The sequence below is a fragment of the Emys orbicularis genome, chromosome 25 (assembly GCF_028017835.1).
Source record: "Emys orbicularis isolate rEmyOrb1 chromosome 25, rEmyOrb1.hap1, whole genome shotgun sequence".
Classification (NCBI taxonomy): domain Eukaryota; kingdom Metazoa; phylum Chordata; order Testudines; family Emydidae; genus Emys; species Emys orbicularis.
Window position 1 is genome coordinate 9,878,627 of NC_088707.1, and position 13,932 is coordinate 9,892,558.

At 50.7% G+C, this 13,932-nt stretch overlaps 1 protein-coding gene across 1 annotated transcript in view; it reads right to left on the minus strand.

Annotated features, from left to right (window-relative positions):
- The window catches only part of MRC2 (mannose receptor C-type 2), an 88,582-nt gene that overhangs the window by 50,337 nt on the left and 24,313 nt on the right, over positions 1-13,932 (minus strand). Inside the window, exons 2-5 of the mRNA XM_065422612.1 lie at positions 4,974-5,381; positions 3,323-3,496; positions 2,444-2,608; positions 382-495 (exon numbers count right to left, since the gene is read on the minus strand). Of these exons, the coding sequence (XP_065278684.1) occupies positions 382-495; positions 2,444-2,608; positions 3,323-3,496; positions 4,974-5,381 (861 nt within the window). The remainder of the gene's footprint in view (positions 1-381; positions 496-2,443; positions 2,609-3,322; positions 3,497-4,973; positions 5,382-13,932) is intronic.

Sequence of the window (13,932 nt, forward strand, 5' to 3'; positions counted from 1 at the left end):
TGGCATCCGGCAGCCCTGAGACCCGGTGCCTGGTATGGCCCCGATGTCCCCATTTCCACTCAGTCCCCATGCATCACGTAGAGCAGAGAGAAGTGATGTAATTCCACAGACGGCAAAGTGCTGCTGCCACATATGCGCCTGCCTGTTAAACCCTGCAGCAGCCTGGACCATCTCTCCTCAGCCTTCTGGGGCAGGACTCTGGGATTTGCCACAACACAACAACAGAGGATCTCTATGACCCTCCCGCTTCTGCCGTGCTACCCATGGACAGCATCTACATCTGCCTTTGTCTCCCTCCTGCTGTGAGTTTGCGAGGACCTCACCCCACTGCAGGATGCTGCTCCCCATCTGCATCACCCTTTGCCCCTCGGCCAGACTTACCGCTCTCCCAGTTGAGGTACTTCAGGGGCGAGTTGTCGGACCACTGCCAGCCCCCGTTCATGTCCAAGTCATTGAGCCCGATCCAGAGGGTGGAGCTGTATCCTGTCAGCAGCCCTGGGACAGAGAGAGGACGCAGGCATCAGACACCTCCTGTTCTGGGAAGGCCTCACAAGTAAAGCGGCTCTAGTCTAGCGGACACAACAGGGCCCCCAGCATCAACTTCCAAACACGGCTCCTTCCAGCCCCGGGTCCACGGCATACAAACTGCCACTGCAGCTGGCTTCATCTCATCGGCGGGCAGCAGAGACGACAAAGACCAGAGGAGCCAAAGAGACCGAACTCCTCGGTCAGCCTGAAGACCGTGTGGGTGAAACCGGCCCTCCCGCTACTGCCCAAGGGGTCTCTCTTCTGCCACTCACCAGGCGGCCAATCCTGAACCGGTCACTAAAAACATCACTCGCGCTTCTTCCCTGCTCGGAGCGCTGACGACGCCAACGGCCTCTTCCACGTAGCCGCCCGCCCGCGTAGGAAATACAACGGCTGCGGCCCACGCGTTAGCTGCACGTCTGCCGCCTGCCACTGGCTGTGTGCGCATCGCCTCCCCCACACGGACTGCAGCAGGAGGGACACGCGCACAGCTGCAGGCAGAAGCCGCTCACAGGGTGTCTGAGTCACTCCAGGAGGATAACGGGGCATATCCCTAAATCCGGGCAGCAAGCTCCCGTCTCGCTGGGTCACGCAGACCCTCCAGGGAACCTGCCCGGCCTCACCTTGACGTGGGTTGCTAAACACCCATGTACCTCTAGAGGCCGCCACACAGCTCGTTAGGCAAACGGGCATAGCCACCTTGGCAGGTTCTCCAGCTGCACAAACTGCTCTCTGCCAAGTTCCAGGCTACAGCCGTGTCCTGCCACACCCACAGGTCGCTAAAGGGTCCCCCTTGCAAGGACCCACCCACTCACTCTCGGAAGGGGGTTAATACTGAGGTTAGTGAGCATGGGCGACGGTAGCATAGGCAGGGGAAGGCTGTGCCTCCCCAAACAGCTTGGTGTGGCCCTGCCCACGCTCTGCCCCCAGATCCCCTCCTGCCTGCTTCCAGTTCCCTTCCCACGCTTCTGTGGCCGAGAGGCTAGGGCAGGCAGGCGGGGGCGCACAAGGCCTGGGACTGGGGGCGCTGGGGCCATGCCGTGCCGCCCATCCGTCTGGCGCTGGGTCCATGATGTCCGCCTGGCGCGCCAGGGCTGGAGGTGCACGGGGGGTGGGGTGGGGTGGGGGAGGACAGTAGCCACGGGAGGGGTGCACTCCGGGCTCTGGTGGGGGAGGGAGGGCGGAAGGGGCAGGGCGGGACCTCACCTCAGACAGAGGGGCGAGGGCTAGCCGCCCCCAACAGTGCGTTCACTCGCCGCCCATGTTAGTGCTCTATGGAAGACTTCAGAGAAGAGCTGAAGAGCCCAGGGCAGCACTAGCCAACAGCTCAATGGCAGGTTTATAAAGCATCTTCCATTCAGGCTTCCCAAAGCATCCGAATCCAGCACACCACTCCCACCCCGCTCTACGGCACCCACGCCCAGCCAGTACCTGCTCGGCCTGGGGGACACCATCCCACTCAGAGCAGCGAGAACCCAGAAAAATCTACTCCAGCCCTGCAGACAATGAGCTGAGTTGCCTTACAGCGCCATGCACCGTTTTGCAGCAAGCTGTAGGCGAACGTGCACAGCGACGCTACGGTGAGCGCACGAGGACGTGTTCCAGGAGAGGGTGCTGACACAATTGTAGTGTTGAGAGGCCAGGGAGGTCACCGCTGAGTGGCCCGGCAGCCAGCGCAGAGGAGAGCCCTACGGCTGCCCCTGTCCAGACAACCCTGGCGTTTGCTGGGGATGCCCTCGCTGAGGCGAACGCGGCCTCTCCCAGGGGCGAAGCTCGCCTACAAGGAGCGCTGGAGGCCAAGTGCCGGCACTAACTGGTACCTCCACATCCCCTCCGAGGAGCCTGAACCAGGGCCCCCCATTCCAAGCACCCCTTCCATTCCCGGGCCGGCCCCGGCGGGGCAGTGCAGACTCACCGTTGATGTAGGTCTGTTCGTGGATCTCGGTGATGCTCAGCAGGTTGGCCCCCTGCTGCTCACAGCTGCTCCACGCCTCCCGCCAGGACAGGGTGGACTGGAAGTTGAACTGGTAGCAGCTGTTGGTCAGGTGATCCTTGTCCCAGAAGGTCTCGCAGTCGTTGCCTGTGGAGATTGATGGGAAGTGGGGCAGGGAGAGCCGGGGGTTAACTCTGACTCGTGCGCAGAGCTCCCCGGAGAGCCAGCGGCAGGCGGGCACGTGCCTCTAATGACCCAAAGCGCAGCTCTCGTTAGGCTTCCTTCTCGTTACAGAGGCTGCAATTTTCTTTCAGGGACACCACAATGGCACCACTGCAGACCCAAAGGGCTGGGGCGGCCTCTGGCTCTGGCCAGGTGCGAGACCAGGGCAAATGCATGCAGCGCAGCAGGCAGACAACTGGCCATTACCCCCTTCTCCGAGCCAGGGTTACAAAGCATGATTAACCCTGTGCCCCGCACTGGGCACCTTGCCCTGCCAGGCATCCCTCTGACTGCCTCAGGACTCACGGAGTTCGGGGCCAGTCGGGCTGAGGAAGAGTTGCAGAATCCAGCTGGGAATCCACCCCCTCACCAGTGCCAGGTTGGCATCCCCCACACAGCTGTACCCCCCACCCCCTCACCAGTGCCAGGCTGGCATCCCCCACACAGCTGCAGCCCCCACCCCCTCACCAGTGCCAGGTTGGCATCCCTGACACAACCCTTCCCTCTGCAATGCCAGGCTGGCATCACCCAAAGAGCCACCCCCACCTGGTACCAGGCCAGTTACTGATGATCGTAGCCCCCCCCCCCCCCCCCCCGCCTCTTGTTGCTAAGCTTCTGGACGGGCCAATCGCCACTCACTCTTAATGGGACAGAAGCCCCATCGTTCATCTTTGCCATAATCCTGCGTGGTGGCGCACCACAGATGCCCATCCTCCCGGCCCGTGCTGGTGCAGTCGTGGAACCATTGGTTGTCGTACTTGAAGGGGATGGTGCAGGGCTTCCCGTGGGAATTGCCTTGGATGGTGTAAATTTCTGCAGAGAGAAAGTGTGAGAGAATCCTCCCCCTAGCTCGGCCTCCCTTCCTGGGGGACAGAGGGCTGAATGCAATGCGGAGTCCCCGAGCCCACCATCGTGCCTTCGGACAGTGGGACCACTGGGTGCAGCACTGAACTCGGTCTCAGCCCCTTCTCCCCACTGAAGCTCTACAGAACGGACTCTGCCAGCCCTAGATTTATTATTCTCCCCCTACCAACCCCACCCCAGATCTTCCTGCTTTGTTTGTTTGAGCTTTCGGAACCCCTGCGGCCCGACTCTCCATTGCTCTGCACCTGATTCACACCCACTCCCCACTGGCCTAAGGAATGACCCAAGATGAAGGGCAGCGGAGAATCGGGCCCTTCGACTGTGTCCACACTAGCACTTTTGTCGGTAAAACTTTTGTCAGCCAGGGGTGTGAAAAAACACACCCCGACCAACGTAAGTTACACCGGGAGACCTTCCAATGGTACAGCTGTAAGGTCGCTAGTGTAGACATAGCCTTAGAAGCTGGGGCTTAATCAGGCTTTCACTGCAGGCTTCGATTTGTTTCCAAGGGTCTCAGCAGGACGGTGCTTTAAATAACATCGTCATCATCCTGTTTGCCGGTGCTTTGAGATCCTAGGAAGAAAAGTTGCAAAGTTCGATGGACCATTCAGCTACTTGTATTTCAACGCCCCTGCAGCCTTGGTACAGACTGTTCATTCGTATAGTGCACAGCTCCCTGGAGCCAATCATGCCCATTAGTATAAACGTTTACTATATTTATGGGAGGAAAGACAAATGATTTTGGAAACCCTTATACATTCTTCCCCCTGGGGATTTCCCATGCAGCCGGGCTCCTCGGCCCCTATCCTGTAATGGGACAGACCCTTGTGGAGTTGATTCAAGCCGATAGAATCGCACAAGGGGTGCGAGCTAAGGGCCCAATCCAATTCCCATTTGTGCTGGCTACAAGACAGACTCGATGCAGGATATACAGCGCCTGCCACAATGGGGTCCTACTCCATGACTGGGCTCCTAGGGGCTACCACAATACAAATGAATAATCCCCCTAATAAATCATAATCCTCCCTTTTGGCCCTAAAAATCTAGGAAGTCAATGAGAGTCTCTCCACTGACTTCAATGGGAACTGGATCAGGCCCTAGCAGATATCAGTGCAGGATCGGGGCCTTGTGCTGTTAGCTGTTTGGGGCAAGGGCTGTTTCCTTCAACTTCGGTTAACAAATAAATAAAATAAATAAATAAATAATAAATGATGATGATGATAAGACTGAAGACCTCATTTCAAACAGGCACATGGCAGGCACATGGCTGAATTCTTGCTGACTCTGAGACCTCTACGGCACCTACCACAACAGCACCCTAATCTCAGTAGGAGCCTCTGGGCTCTACTACGACCACAGCACAATAGGGAAACAACCAGAGATCATGGGGACAATGTAGACCCACAGAGCCCTCCCCAGGCGTTACCAGAGTAGGGGCTGGAGCACAAATCTTCATGGGTGGTGTAGACGCTCCACTGCCCGCCGCGTGCCTGATCTCCTCTCTCGGCAGGAGCCAGGGATAGGTTCCCTGCCTTGGCGTTCAGATACTGAGAGAGATGCTCCCCTAAGCTCCGGCAGCTCCACCTCATGTTGACGGACTCGCGGTCGCACTCGTAGGTGGCCAGGGACTGCACCGCCGCGGTGGAGTTGATGCCCTGCCAGGAGACCCCGAGGCACTGCATGGTCCCGAGGTTGAAGAGTCGGTTCCGGGAGACCCATTTCCACTGCTGGGCTGGGGCGCTGACGTTGCAGGGTTTAGAGACCTTCACCAGGGTGTCCTTGGTCTCCAAGCAGCCCTGCAGCCTGCTGTTGTAAATCAGAAACACCTTGGAATCTGGAAGACAAAGAGAATAAAGCCAGTGAGAAAGGATTAGGCCCTGATGTGAACATGAGCAGCCTCTGCTGTGATACCAGCCTGGACAACAATTACCAGGGCCGGTCAATTCCCCTGCTGCGTTGTACAGCACCTAACACAATAGGGCCTTGCTCTGAGCATGCCCTCCGGGGAATACTGTAACACACACAGTAACAACAGCTGGACTGCTCTGGCATAACGTATCACACTGCTTTTCAGGGCGCTCACGTCTTGGGGTGACGGCTGTTTATTCTTTAGCCTCTGACGCCTAACAGGATAATGAGGAGGTGCATTTTTCCCACCGACTTGCATGAAAGGATCTCCAAGTGCTTGAAAAACAGTAATTAAGCTTCACGGGATGTCAGCAGGTGAGTTTTAGGTATTAGTAAAGATACAAAGATCCTGGCAAAAAGGAATTTCTTTAACAGGGAAATTAAAGCGTCATTAAAGCCTGAGATTGCTCTGAGTTCACGAACTGGCCCCAACAACTCAACTGGCCCGTTAAAAGGATGCTAGGTTGCCTTATAACAATGGATTTTAAACTAGCTCTCCACCACTGTAAGTACAGCCCAGGTCTATGTCTTCTTTAGCCAATTCGTTCAAGTCTGAAAAAAATATAGCTATGCGGGGAAATAAAATGGTCTTCATCACTTTTATGCACATCTGGGGCCTTGTTTAAAAAAAAATATTGGTGCACACACAGTACTTTGGGGAAGGTCTCACACCATGTGACTCACGAGTTCGGCCCTCCTGATGGAAAGCACTCTGGGAAGCAAAGCAAATGACTCATGATACGCGGGGTTAGTTTTTCTTCTCTTTTCCTTATTGTTCATGTCATGTTTGAGGTTTGGTCTTTTTATGCCTTGTTGGTGGGGCTACGTTGTACATTTTTCGCTACGCTTCAGTGATTTTCAAAGGGGCCGCAGGATGGAGGGGCTCGATTCAATGGGAACGGCGCGCCTAATCCCACCCTAAATGGTTTTGATCATTTGACCATTGGGGAAATACTGGAGGGAAAGTGAGTTGCTCAAGACCACACACACAACAAGTAAATCTATACTGCAGTTACGGGGTGTGATCGCAGCTTGTGTAGACGTACACCAGAGTTAGCCTGGGTATCACAGCAGTATGGGTTTGAGCACAGACTACTGCCTGAGTAATTATCCAGGATTCCTGGCAGACACGCACAGCCTGACAGCCTGTAACAAAGCTTCAAGACAGCTACATGAGCCTCAATCACACCCTGTAACAGACGTCCCTAAAGTCAGCGGCTGAGCTCAGAAGAGAACCAAGGAATACCGACCCTGCAGACGCACCACTCTCTTAACATAAGTGACACTTTCAAATAGTTGCGGCTTGAAACATGACCACCCTTAGAACTCTCAGATCTAACAAAACCTTTGTTTCGTCATCGCTAAGGTTGCATTAGAATACAGCCTACCCACCCAAAACCTTGAAAGCAGGGAAATTAACTCTGGGACAAGTCTTCTGCACTCCCTGCCACTTTCCCATTGGCTACAACAACACGACAACCCTCCACAAGGCTCTCACTTCCACCTCCAACAGATACTCGAAAGCACAATTTACTGCGTCTGCACTGAACTGTCTCTCTACTGGCAACTTCAGACTCCGGTGTATCTACGAGCCAGCTTGCCCTGCGGTCACGGACTGGTCCAGTCACTTGGGAAGTGAATCTGCCTAAAAAAACCTGCTTGGTTTGTGTTAGACTGCAGCTTTCCAGAGCTGTGTGAGAATCAGAGAAAACCTACGTTTCTCACCAGCTGATGTTTTATGGCATCACTGCTAATGCAGTGGGCTCATCTGGGTGCATTTCCCCCCCCCCCCCAGTTATAAAGGGGAACGTGCCAAGCTGCTATTGTATTAATCTGCACGAGGAGCAACACGTGGCATAGAGCGCGGAATAGAGCATTTCAAATGTCTTGCAAAAGAGGCCAAAAAACCCCAAGACTTTCCAGTAAAAATTTCAAAAAGGGGTGATTTTGGAACTCTTTGTTCTAGTTTTATCAACCTATTTTTCATCATGAAAAAACTGAATCCTACTCAAAGTTTACACTCTATGGTTAGGATTTTCGGCAGAGGGTTTATCATTTTTATAAGATTTTTACAACAACAATAAAATGTCTTTAAACTTCTATTAAACTGAAATTTCCACTCCAAATTAACTATGCCGTTGCACCCAGTGCTCCAGCATAATGAAGTTGCAAACAGCTCACAAAATTTAAATAACGTCGTTTTAAACTGACTTGCTGTTTAAAAACTTTTTTAAATTGCTTCTGTTTTTGTAGGACTTAGCTATAAATAATATTTTACGTTCCTCAAGCTGGCTTTGAAACAGAAGTGATCTAACAGTCCAACTCCCAAGTAGAGGTAACACCATGAATGATAAGGAGTCTGGTGGCACCTTAAAAACTAACAGATTTATTTGGGCATAAGCTTTCGTGGGTAAAAACCTCACTTCTTCAGATGCATCTGAAGAAGTGAGGTTTTTACCCACGAAAGCTTATGCCCAACTAAATCTGTTAGTCTTTAAGGTGCCACCAGACTCCTTGTTGGTTTTGTAGATACAGACTAACACGGCTACCCCCTGATACTTGATACCATGAATGATATTAAAGTAGGGTCATGTCTACACTGAGCCGTCATGTGGATTCGAAGGGTGTGAACGGCAGAGCACACCAAAGAGCTGCGCTGTAACTGCAATGTGCAGACGCTGCTGGTGCAAACTAAAAGCAGCATCCACACAGTGCAGGTCAGAATGAAACCCTTTGATGGGTGCTGCAAACCAGACCCCCGTGATCTGCACTGCAGCACAGCCTAGACAAGCCCAAGGAAACAAAACAAAATAAAGTGTTAATTTCAAGCTTTCATTGGAGGGGGGGATAAAAGAAAAATCAATGTTTGCTAAGTGGAAAAGGATACAAATTTGAAGAGAAAGAAGGATGGGTTGCTTTCTCTGAGAGAAGTTTCATACATGATGGAGAGCAAAAAAAATAATCAATAACTTCAGCTAAGATTTAATCATGGGTATTTTTAGTAAAAGTCACAAGCAAAAAACAAAAAATCATGGCCCGTGACCTATCAGTGACTTTTACCATAAATACCCGTGATTGAATCTTGGGAGTGCGGGGGTGGGGATACTGTGAGGGGAGGGAGCCCGCAGCACCAGCTGTGCGGGGGAGCCCCGGGGGGCTTGCTGCCACTCCAGCCCATGGTGGTGGGGGGAAGCCCCAAGGGACCTGCTGCTGCTCCCGCTGGGGAGGGGGGAGCCCCAGGGGGCCCACTGCTGCTGCGGCTGCCACTGGGGGCGGGGATGGAAGCCCCGGGCGACAAGCTGCTGCAGAAGTCACGGAGGTCGCAGGAAGTAATGGAATCCGTGACGTCCGCGATCTCCGTAACAAACCCATAAATTTCAAAGTCGATTACTTAAAGTCAGGCACCCAGTGCCAGATTCAGGCCTCAAATAAGCGTTCTGATTTTTAAGATGCTCGCTGTGACGCTGGCAGATCAGATGCCTACTCGTGCCAAGGCCTTGCTGAAATACTGACAAACGCATAGCTGGAAACCAGTCTGGCTCACCTGTGTGTTAGTATTGCTAAAATAGATGTTGGTGTTTAGACTTGATGAAAGGCTTGTAGGCTGCTGCATGTATTGATCTCGCTTATGACACCTGCAGCCTGCGGTATAAAGTCACACTGAGGGTTTGCAGTGTGAACCTCTGTAACTGTAACACACCAAACAGGAAAGAAGCACTAATTAATGTAGAGTGCGGGGCCTGCCCACAAGAAAGCCCATTGAAACCAAACGAGCCATTGTGAAACATCAAAAGACAAAGACTTTGTTGATTGTGTCCCTCTCATACGAAGAGGAGACCAGTGCAAACATTTGTCCCGTCAGCTTGGACTCTGGGGGAAGGAAATAAAAACCCCTGACCAGAAGTACCTGTATCACTACCCTGCTTGGAATTTGGAGAGGGCAATATTTCTAAGCATAAGCAAGGGATCCCTAAGCTGCTTAGCTTGGGCTAGCTACAGAGGACATAGAAAGCTTGGGTGCTGGCTGCTGAGTCTTGCCCACATGCACAGGGTTTAACTGATCGCCATATTTGGGGTCGGGAAGGAATTTTCCTCCAGGGCAGATTGGCAGAGGCCCTGGAGGTTTTTCGCCTTTCTCTGCAGCGTGGGGCACGGGTCACTTGCTGGAGGATTCTCTGCACCTTGAGGTCTTTAAACCAGTATTTGAGTACTTCAATAACTCAGCCATAGGTTAGGGATTTGTTACAGGAGTAGGTGGGTGAGAGTCTGTGGCCTGCGTTGTGCAGGAGGTCAGACTAGATGATCATAATGGTCCCTTCTGACCTTAAAGTCTATGAGTCTATATCGCAGCAGTTTCTATTACCTTTTGGGACCTAAGGCTGTGACTCATTTGTGTGTGTATGTTTAACTGCTTCAACCTTGTAAATAACTCATTTCTTTTTCTTAGTTAATAAATCTTTAGTTGGTTTATTATCGGATTGGCTACAAGTGTCTTGAGTGTCAGGTCTAAGGTGCAATTGACCTGGGGTAAGGACTGGTCATTTGGGACTGAGAGTAACCAGAAAATTGCTGTGATTTTTGATGTAAGGGACCATCTATCACAAGTTTGCCTGGGTACAGGGTGGATTCGATTCAAATCAAATTGATTTAAATCATGATTTAAATCGTGATATAAATCACTAGTCAGGAAGACTTGATTTAATCATGGTTTTCTACATAAAAGTACATTCTTGTTGGTTGTTATAACCTTAATACATATTCTTCACAACTCAGAGATAGATGTAGGTTTCATTTTTAGAAGGTACACACTATATATTTTTAAAACAGTGATTTCTTTTGAAAACTTTTCAGATTAGTTTTACAGCTATATCAGAAAATGAATGAGTGTTTGGTTATTTCACTTACCAACGGTAACTGAAGCAGATATTTATGAAGTCATTGGGAGTGACTTCTCCAATTCAACAGGTTAATCATTAATATTTGGAGGATTTTCTTGCTATGCTGTATTAGGAGGAGATCACCACCAGACAGACATTTAAATTGTTTTATTTAACTAAAACAACAATGTTATGTAGTCTGGACTTTTTTCTTCAACAGCAAATATATAATATTTTAACAAAACAAGCATATGTCCCTCGCGTCTCACATTTATCTCCAGACTTCTTCTCCTTGTCCAGCTCTATTCCGCCCCCAACAATCTTCTATTCGTTGAACTTTTTGAAGCTTTGCACTTTTAGAGGTAAGGGATTGACTGTGTACACAAATTTGCAGAGGGACAATAGAGTTGAGGTCTGTTATTTCTCACCTCTATATATTATTTATTTTAAAAACATTTTTGCTATTAACAAGCATGTTACCTCTGGAGACACATATCCACAGTTTGAGAACTGCAAAACTAAGCATCTCTGATGGTATCTTCTAGACTGAGCACTGAGTCCCATTGGGTAGATAGAAAGATTAACCAAAATAATCTATACAGAAGCCTGTGGAACCCCATAAGATTGGGTCCCTAATCCATGAACTATTGGAACTCATTTACAAAACATGTAATGTTTAAAAAAAGAATATATTGTCTCATACTGTAGAATTAGAATTTATAATCCCTATTCCATGATGAGATATCTTTGAGCTAGAATGTACCTTAATTAAAACTATCTTTAGATAAAATGCTTTTTGAGGGGGAAAAAAATCTATCAAAAAAATCCAATTTAAATAAAAAAAATCAATGATTTTTATCCAGCCTGCCTGGGTAGCAGGATAGACCGGAGTGCCCAAGGGGACTGTCTGTGACTGCATGGTTAGGCTGTGATAGGACTTGAGGAGTTCACACTTGTTACTTGGTTGGTGAAATCTAAGGAGGGAACTCTCAACCAATTTGAGGTTTGTGCCCTGCTTCTTGACAGCCTGCCCTGAGGTTGGCTGTCACGCTCATGAACTACTCCAGACACTCCGCCTCCACAACCTTGTTGACAATCAATGGGAGTCGTAGAAGCCCCAGTGGAGATCAGGTTATTTTTAATCTAGGGGTCTAAAAAAAGACGGATCTAGGTGCTGAGTTTTAGGCAGCCAAGTTTGAAAATGTTGGCCCTGAGCTCTAGAAACGTACTCGCTGGTGTCACTTTAAGCTGCCGCCGTTCTGCATTTTTCAGGCAAGTCTGCAAACAAGACCCTAAGATCTATTTGCCCAATTGAAAGGCAAACTGTCCCTGCTCTGAACTGCGTGAGGCCTGTTGGTGATGCCAAGCTCCTCCCAAAGACACCCTCCCCCCCATGCAATTCTGTAGTCACAAGCCCGGCCGTCTCAGCTCCTCCACTCCCAGACGTGAATTTAATGCCTGCATCCTGGAGCCCTCAAACAGAAGGAGAAAAAAATCCAAACGCTGCCGATAAAGACGCCCTGAAGCTCTTGCCTACAAAGCTAAATCCATGAAGAGCTGAACAGGGCCTGAAATGGACAGTGACCTGAGCGCGAACTTCGCAGCAATGCTCTCTGCAGGGAGTCCAGCGGGTCGGCATACCAGATTCACTGGAGCACAAATTCATACCAGCTCTGCTCCTCGGCAGGGAACACAGAGGGGACAGAAGGAGCATCACTAAACCTCTCCGAGCAGAGAACATGCCCTTTTTTCAGGGACGCCGAAGGAGCAGGAAAGGTGGGTGTCAGGTGACTGCAGGGAACGAGCAACATATTCCAACACTGCAAACATTTCCACCGGATCCCTCTTTACAGGGCCTGGTACAGTACACCCATCTCGGACACTGGGGTTTGTTGTTACAAGGGCTCTTTTGGGGATGGGTCAGACGTTTCTGAGTGTTAACGGAATAAATAAAAAAAGGCTTTAAGCAGAACCGTGCACAATCTTTGTGCACAAAGCACTAACATCAAGCAGTCCTGCAGCAGGAATATCCGACATCAGAGCGTATTCAGTACCGGTAGTTCCTTAGGCGCACTGCAATACCAGTTCCATAATGGTGCTGCAGGAGCTAAAACCGAATTAGCAGCACCATAGACACGACTACTGCAGGATGAGGACTCTGTTGGCCACAGGCAATTACAGCATCTTTACGCGAACCGCACTCTACTGGACCGTTGTATGGAAATCCCAGCATCTTTGTATGGAACAGCACTGTCATGCGGCCAATAGGTGTATTGTTATTGCTAGCACCTTACTGGCAGTCAATGGCAGGGCATGGTATCAGGACCAGAGTGGCTGCTTGTGTTAAGATAACCTTGAAAACTGTCCCTAAAGCTTAATAGTCAAGGGGGGAAATATACTAGTCAGCGCTGAGAAATGTGGATTATTAATCACGTTTATTACGACAGCATCTAAGGTCCAATCAAGAACAGGGCCCCGTTATTCTAGCAGACAGGCCCTCCCCTGAAGAGCTATCTGTACAAATGCTTGTGGCAGCTGTGCATTGCTGACCTCGCCTGGTGTGGGACAAGCACTCTGCTAGCTGGGAATGGCCAGGAGGGGATGGGGGGACATGGGAAGGAAACAGAGTCTCAGTGGCTGGGGGAGGCAGGAGAGGTGAGGCGGAAAGATGCTGTTGCTGGGGCAGGCCGTGTGGCTGCTGGGGGGTAGAAAGAGAACAAGGGCTTCTATGGCAGATTTACAAATCAAAGCTAAGAGAGGTGGCAGAGCACCGGACTGGGACTCCGGAGACGTGGGTTTTATTCCCGGCTCTGACACTGACCTGACGTGTGACCTTGGATGAGTCCCTGCACCCTTCAGTGCCGCTGTTTCCTCTCCGAACCTTGTCTCTCTGGCCTTTAGACTGTAAGCACTTTGGAGCAGGGACCGTCTCTTATGTTATGTTTGTCCAGCACCAAGCGCAACTGGGCCCCTGTATCGGTTGGGGGGGGTGGTCTCTAGGCATTACTATATTAACAACAACAAATGGGCAGATTTAAACCAATCGAGTCAATGTCCAGGTACCTGTTGCTGCTTTGCAGCCCTGTTAGTATCACCTCCCATTCCAGGAGGGAAGCTAGAACTGCCTGGCTGCCTTGTCCAAAAGCTTCTCTCTCTCCCCAGCTAAAGCAGGTCCAGTAAAAGACATGGCATCACCCCCCCTTGTCTCTCTAAAGCCTTCTCCAACTGCAGAAGGAGAAACCTGAACTTCACACGGTTCACAGCCCTGTTACAACACCGTCACAGCTGGGTCAGCACGGCCCCTCCAGGGAACTGCATGGAATTACAGGACAAAGGCAGGTTTAAGCCCATGAGTCTGACGCTCCTTAACCTGCAAGTGCTCTACGGGGAGCATCCTCCAATTGCGGTGACAGTTGATCACATATTCAGTTGCATCTATGTGAACATCCAGTCATCCAGATGTTTGCACCTGCGGTTAACTGAAATGAGCATACAGTCGTCCATATGAAGGCACCTGTCTGGACTTTTGTTCAAACAGCGGGTTCTTTAAATAGCCGGTTGATCGATGCATTCCACCTCCACTAAATGCAGGGGCGAAGA